The sequence below is a fragment of the Pseudoliparis swirei genome, unplaced genomic scaffold (genome assembly GCF_029220125.1).
Source record: "Pseudoliparis swirei isolate HS2019 ecotype Mariana Trench unplaced genomic scaffold, NWPU_hadal_v1 hadal_196, whole genome shotgun sequence".
In the NCBI taxonomy this organism is placed as follows: domain Eukaryota; kingdom Metazoa; phylum Chordata; class Actinopteri; order Perciformes; family Liparidae; genus Pseudoliparis; species Pseudoliparis swirei.
In genome coordinates this window covers 1,171-8,949 of record NW_026613432.1, presented here as the reverse complement: position 1 = coordinate 8,949, position 7,779 = coordinate 1,171, and the positions used below count along the sequence as shown (strand labels likewise).

At 38.7% G+C, this 7,779-nt stretch overlaps 1 protein-coding gene across 1 annotated transcript; it reads left to right on the top strand.

Moving 5' to 3' along the window:
* The first annotated feature begins 2,968 nt into the window (after positions 1 to 2,968).
* sf3b4 (splicing factor 3b, subunit 4) lies at positions 2,969 to 7,430 on the top strand. Its single transcript, XM_056411285.1, has 6 exons — positions 2,969 to 3,033; positions 3,967 to 4,095; positions 4,202 to 4,744; positions 5,458 to 5,604; positions 5,785 to 5,946; positions 7,099 to 7,430. The coding sequence occupies exons 1-6, from the start codon at positions 3,000 to 3,002 to the stop codon at positions 7,266 to 7,268; spliced, it is 1,185 nt and encodes a 394-aa protein (XP_056267260.1). The 5' UTR covers positions 2,969 to 2,999; the 3' UTR covers positions 7,269 to 7,430.
* The last annotated feature ends 349 nt before the right edge of the window (positions 7,431 to 7,779 follow it).

Sequence of the window (7,779 nt, the reverse complement as noted above, 5' to 3'; positions counted from 1 at the left end):
TATTTTGGACTCTGGCAACTAAAGGAGGAAGAATGTTTGGGTCTTAAAAGATCAATAGCATGAACCTTTTATCTATTAAAAATCTAAATATTTCTTAAATGTCACCACTAAAACAGCTAAATCTACAACATGATATAAGATCCCACCTTATAACCCTTTCTTTATGGGGACATAAACTCTGCCTGTTTTAATGAGAATACAGTGTAAATTGTGCAATTTGCATTCTCAAATAATACCAGAAATTCAAGTAAGCATTAATATTGTTATTTGCTTATGTAATAATTTGTGGGTACTTTGGTTAAATGTCAGCAGGTGACTGCCAGCAGCTCAGGTTTATTTGAAAAATCAGATATTGAACCATCACTATGATTTCATACTTTCTTTTTGAAGGCATTTGTCTATTTTAATGTACATTGTACGCTTAGTGACCATGACACTAGCTGAATGTATATTTGTAGTGGCCTATCAACTAAAGGTATTGCAAAGTGATGCTGTTTAACATTTAGACTAAGACATTAGTCTTGTGACACAGGTTGTGTTGGTCATGTGCTTCATTTAGAGGAGTTCAAATAGTTGTTGCTTCGGAGACTAAAATGGAGGTCGGGATCTCAGCGGATACAAAGAGTAGAGCGGGATTTGGGGTAAAATGTGCAGGCCAAAAAAGAAAAAGTTGACGAATCGTTTGTTTCAAACAAGCCGATTTGTCACGTGTGAGTCATTGTGGTCGAGACAAAACACTACCAGCACTTGTGGTTTACGTTTTCTTCTCTCTTTTTTGTTACTTTTGGGAAGGAGAAACAGTATGTTAGCAGTGCTGGTGTATATCCACAGCTAAACACAATGTATGTAACTCGCACTTATCACCTTTTAAAATGTGTTTATGTTGAAGGACCTGCTTTTGTTTATACTGTAAATGTGATATTATATTTCTCTATGTATCTCAAATGTATTGAATACGTTATACCGATGAAGGCATTTCAGTGAGCAGCCTTTTGAGGACCCCATGGAAGTGAGAGTTCAATTGGTTGGATGGAAATGTGGGCACTGATTTATGCAAGTTAAACAGCAGGAAGGCTCATGCTCACCGCTGAATGCTGGATTGTCAACAGCAGAAACTGATTATGCTGAATTTTGGGGAGACCAAATAGCAAACAAAGCAGCAGAAATAGAGTATGATTAAAGCCAGATCTCATTTCATTATTTTATTTGATCACTTCCCTTGGATTATTGTGCCTTCATGAAATTGGTTGCATTGCAACAGTTAAGACTCAAAACTCAAAAAAATCATTAATTAAATGAGGTCTGTAAAATATGTTCTACTCTGCTTTACAACGTTTTTTGTAATTCCATGTAAAGTTAAGATGATGGATTACATGTTATATTACTGTTACAGTAAAGTTATGTCGAAGGAATAGTTGGATATTTGGGGAAATTTGCTTATTACATTTTTGGCGGAGAGATGGAAGCTATTCTCATATCTGTGCTTTACATATAACGCAGCAGCCAGTGAGCTGATCTTAGCATACAGGCAGGATGTTTTCAACTAACTCTAATGTCAAACTATTCCTTAAATAGATTACATGACATTAGATTATGAAGGATTTATTCAATCGTACTACCTTTTGGTATACATTTGTAATCATATATATTGTTCGTTTGGTACTCAGCTTGCAAAATATGTGCTCAGCACAACATTTTTTGCTAATTCCATCTTCTTGGAAAAGAAAATGCAGCTCTCTTAAATAAATATTGAGAATTTAAAATATACTTTTTTATTGATACAATGAACACTTTGACCTCACAATTATGCATCTTGAACCCTTTCATTTCCATTTTTTCACTTTTATCTACTCCTGCTCCAGAAATGTCATCTGCAGATACTTTTTCAATTTGGTTAGATTTGAAAAGTTCAAATACAATTATGGGGCTGGAGATCTTAAATTGTGTGGTGTGTGTGGTTTGTTTAAAAAAAAAATGATTTTTAGAATTTTGTTTCTAGGTTAGATGCTTATTATGTGTGATTTTCTTTTCATTTGTTTGACCACAAGCCATTAATCTCCGAGTTCTCCTCTTACAAATGCCTTTAAACTTTTTTTTAATCATTATAAATTAAGTTTTTTTTAAACAATTGTTTGTGTTATCCCTTTTATAAAACATACCTTGGGCTTTTCATCTTTTGGGTTTGATGCATGTTATGTTGTTGAAGTTTCTGTTTTTATAAGTTTCATATTCTTTACAATATCGTTTTTATAACAGTGTTTCTGATGGCTCTTATTGTATGTATTTTCTATGAACATTTTGTATTCCATGTTTATACTTTTATTAGATTTATATTAAATGGTTCATACAAATATTTATCAATTGGTCATATTACTTATTGTACTGCATAGTGCACAACTAGGAGGACCAAGTTACTCTAAATAGATAATGGTTTGTCATTTATTGGTATAAGTGTAATTCAAACATGTGAAAAAGTAGCTTTGCAAAAACATAAAATTGACACATTCTACACATTGTACACAAAGATAGTGTGCTACAAAACATATTGAACCTGAGCTTATAAATAACAATGCAAGCTTTATGAATAATATGAATATTTATGAGTTCATTTTAAGAATATTATTTCCACACGTGGGTTCCCATGTGTTGATGACGTTAGCCTTTGTTGAGGATATGTAGTTGGAACATGTTATCTGTTGTATGTTCAGTTAAAAATAACAACGAATATTTGTTTAGAAGTAAAGGTTACTCACTTCTTTCACCAAAGGAGCACAGCCTATCACATTACCACCAAGCACTTGAAGTGTATTGTCACATTCCATTTGTATATACTATACATTGTTTAAAATAAATCTTATTCAGTTAGTAAGAGATTCTTAAAAACGATTGCAGAAATGTGTTACAATATTTATTTAACATGTCTCACTTCCGCATCCGGTACGCGGACCGGAAGAGGCGGGGCCTCAGCGAAGACGCTCGTCTGGCGTTGTTCATTCAACATGGCAGCGGGACCAATTTCAGAGAGAAACCAAGGTAAAGACGTCTTTGTAAACGCGTTTTCGCCGTTTCTTTGAAGTAATTAATGAATCTGCTTGTGGGCCCCACATAAACTTGCTCACCCTGTTTTAAGACCTGTTAAACTTTTAGTTTGAAGTAAACAACCGGTCGGTCACATGTATATGTGCTCACTTGTTAGCTTGGTTTGCCGCTAATTGCTCCATAAGTTTGACTTAACTTACCGTAACTTTGGTATCTTATACTCTTTTGCTGCATTACAGCCACTGTGTAGCGTTGGGCTCTGTTCAATTTGAAGTATGCCAGCTGTGAGCATATTGGAAGAAGACCGACCTCCTGTTGGCTAACAAGCTAAAGTTAGCTTAGCAACCTCGCGTTAACCGAGCAGCTAAACACATGATCACATTTAATCTGTTAGATGTCGGTTAATGTTCTTTAAATGGTGTTTGATCAACAAGCCATATGGTCTTGGAAGTATTATTAGTGTTGTTACAGTAACAATAGATAGGTTATATCATTTATTATTGCTCACTTCAGTTAGAACTGTCAATAAATGATAACAGAGCTTTTATTTAGCTCCAAACATTTTATAATAAGTAATACGGTTACTAATTCTGCATCATTTTATTGGTATTTCTTTATATTCATGTTCTCCAGCTGTATTCATCTATATTTTCCAGAATGTCCTTTCAACAAATGCTCTTACAGGCACAAATAGTTTCTTATTTCTTTCTTCTTTTTTCTTGTAATATTATATAATATAGTTGAATAGTATGGTTATTTAAGGTGTTCACTTCCTCATTTACTCAATTAAATGTGAAAAAGACTGACACATCTCCATCACAGGTTAACACTACAAATCACCAATCCGTGTTAAATGTCGTCTAATCTGGGCATATAAAATCATTTCAATATCAAGTTTAATCAAAATCTGTATACATTTTTTTTCAGATGCCACTGTGTATGTGGGTGGCTTGGATGAGAAAGTGTCGGAGCCATTACTATGGGAGCTTTTCCTGCAGGCTGGTCCTGTGGTCAACACGCACATGCCCAAAGACAGGGTCACTGGTCAACATCAAGGTGAGTCAATGTTCTCTAGAACGGCGATTGCCACTCAAAAAATACAACCCTAAACTTTTTGGGTTCAGGTCAAATTTAATGAGCAATTTTTTCTTTCCCTTTTCAGGTTATGGCTTTGTGGAGTTCCTTAGTGAAGAAGATGCTGACTATGCCATAAAAATCATGAATATGATAAAGCTCTATGGCAAACCCATTCGAGTTAATAAGGCCTCTGCGCACAACAAAAACCTGGATGTGGGTGCAAACATCTTCATTGGTAATCTGGATCCAGAGATTGATGAGAAACTGCTCTATGACACATTCAGTGCCTTTGGCGTGATCCTCCAGACGCCAAAGATTATGCGAGACCCAGACACGGGCAACTCCAAGGGTTATGCTTTTATCAATTTTGCAAGTTTTGACGCATCTGATGCAGCAATTGAGGCCATGAATGGCCAGTACCTCTGTAACAGGCCCATCACAGTGTCCTACGCCTTCAAGAAAGACTCCAAAGGAGAACGACACGGCTCTGCTGCAGAGCGCCTCCTGGCTGCACAAAACCCTCTTTCGCAGGCAGACAGGCCTCATCAGCTGTTTGCAGATGCTCCGCCTCCTGTTACTGCTCAGACGCCGGTTCTCACTGCAATGGGAAGTGGGATGACCATGCAAGGTATGACTGAAAAACTTTGGCGCAGCATATTGTGTGTTCTCTTTTCAATAGTTAATTTAACACTGTCGCCGTGCGATGCAGAACATTTTCAACCACGTTATCGGCAGATAAGGAAGTATCCCATGAGTAATAATGCATAAGATGATCATTTCTGGTCATCTGCTCAGAAACAACATCATGTAGTGTGGTGCATATCTATAACGCTTGATACACAAGAGAACTGGCGATTGGCGCTGTTGGCTTAGCGACTGAACCATTTTTTGAATGTGACACTTTCTGCAGCAGATTTGTCTAATTATACGTCTGCATTTTCTGACTTTATTTTTTCCAAAGCTGTAACAGCTGGTGTTGCATTTTCTTGGGTTTTAGCCCGTCATTCCCTATCGGATGCTTCTGATTAATTGTGATGGATTGAGTAGTTGATTGTGGTGACTGATCTCATCGTGACGAGATGGAAGTCGAGCTCTGTAGGTGTGCTTCTCCGACAGATGCGTCTTTCATGAGTAGTTGCGCATGAAATCACTTTGAATTAATCTTGTGTGTCTTTAACTAAAAGTGAATGACGTCTGTCAAATGAGTCCCTTCTTTGAGGTGCTGATGTCACCATACTAACATTTTAACACAATAGCCAAGATGACGACTAGTATTTAACCAATTAATTGTGTATCAGAAGAATATGAAATAAGTTGTAAATTAAACTTTTTTCTGTGCAGGCATGCCACCTCCAGGCTTCCCCCCTATTCCTCCTCCTGGATCGATGCTGCCATCAATGTCCATGTCTCATAATTCAAACCAACAGGGCGGCGCCGGTGGGCCTCCACCCGGACCACCGCCCTTCCCTCCGGGCAACCTGCATCCAGGTAATAGTCGTTAAAGGTTCAAATATTTCCACCCTGGCTGCAAGTGAGAAGTAATGAAAAAATATACTGACGTATGCAATAGACCTTTTCGTCCTCAAATACTGGAATGGGTTTTCAAAAACTAGGAAAGTAGATCCTTGCTGGAGTATGCCTAGAGACGTTATTGTTTCTCCTACACAGGTATGTCTCAGATTCCCATGCCCCCTCCCGGTCCTCCTGGCATGGTGCCTCCACCTCCCACGCCCCCGGGATCAAATCAATCACGGGCACCACTACCACCTGGCATGCCCCCACCCCCGCCTATGGGCATGCCGCCCAGAGCCCCCTACGGAGCTCACATGGGTAAGCACCGTGGCATCTCCTTGAATCTTTGTTGAAAAATTGAAGTGTCTTAATCTTAAAAATACTGTCATTTGTGGAGAAATTAAATGCTTCAACTATACTTCTACATCTTTGCTATGCATCAAAATAGATGATTAGTAGTATTGACTCATAGCCATGTTGCCAGGACTACATTGACAAATGAGCTGTTATGGGCAGGTTTGCTATTGGTGAGCCGTATTGTGTTGCTGGGTTGTCTTTGAACACGTCACCATTTGGCTCTACTTCAAATACTAAAGAGGCAACGGTCATGAGACGGTTGTGGTAAAATATTTGGTCCTATCAAAATATGTTTTGTAGATCGGACGGGACACAATATTGCGTCATTTGACTTTCCTCAAAATGGACTTCATACAGTTTGACACAGATTGGATTTAGTATTCTATTAGATCCATCTCACCCACTTACGTGAAGTTAACTTCTAAGATGTTTATAACAGTTTACAGGCACCCTTTTTGAGTTTGTGCCTGACCAGGAGGTGGGTCGCCAGATGCCTGATATGCATCGAGTATCATTTGAGGGATTTCACAAGCTATTCTATTTAATTTAAATAGTTTAGGATAGGTTTGGGAATACCACATGAAGCGAGGATGTGACGCCACATCAAACCATGCATTTTTCAAGAGAAAACTTGATGGAGAAACTAAGTGCATCTGGCTTCCTAGATTGGAGAGGCAAAAAGCTGAAAATATGTAATGGATCATTATTGAAAATTATTCAGCAATGATGTGGAACTGGCAACCTGTGCATTTCGCGTAAAACCTGTTTTTGGTATAAAGAATTCCCTCAATTTGTTTTGTCAGTTTGAATACTGCGTGCCTGAAACTTGTGTCCAGTAAGTTGTTGTGTGAACAGCAGTGATTCACTGGCACATCTAGGCCTCCCAACGTGGTCCACCAAAAGTATTCGCCCAGTTTTGGCAGGGCTGGCAAACCATTTTCTTTTATCCTGTGAATATTCAAACGATATTGACTCTTAACGACAAACCTCAGCATTTGTTTGTTGTTTAGGACGTTAAACATTGTTTCCTGTGGTAAGCTTTTGGCTGTAGTGATAGCGAATAGTCAACAGTAAAGATCTATCATGTAATGACCCTCTTGCTCTGTTTCCCAGGTCACCCCGGGCCTCCAGGTATGAGAGGGCCTCCTCCAATGCCTCCACCTGGCTACGGCGCTGGCCTTCCTCCTCGTCCTCCTTTTGGCTTCCAGAGAGGACCTCCAATGCCCCCCAGGCCCCCCGGTGTCCCACCCCGCGTTCCTATGAGAGCACCCATGCCACAATAATCCGCCTCAAGCTGCAGAAGCGGACTCTCATTTTTTTGTTTTTTAAACCTCTTACGATCTCACGTTTTGTAATAGTGACAATAATTTAACCCCGTTTGTATTTTTTTTCTGGTCATTGTACAGATGAAGACCGTTGACGAATAAAGTTTTTAGTACAAGTTTCTCACCCATTTATATTACTTACTTATTTGCGTGTTGCTTCTGAATCCCATGATAATGGAGCCGTTTCAGTCAGACAATGGAAAGTAAAGATGTGATTGTTGTTAATGGATGATTTACAAAGATGTCTCTGGCTGCCCACTCACTGGCATTACTTGCCACTTTGGTTAAATGGAGACGTCGTTACTGTTGTTTGGGCCTACCTGTTATACCGTCGTATCATAATGCAAGTTAAAAGGCATTTATTGTTGCCCTGGAAGGACACATTAAATAGGTGGAAGTTGTCCTTTTATATTTCGAGTAACACTGAAAGGAGCTGTTCTGCATCATGTGTACTTTCAAAGTTTTTTTG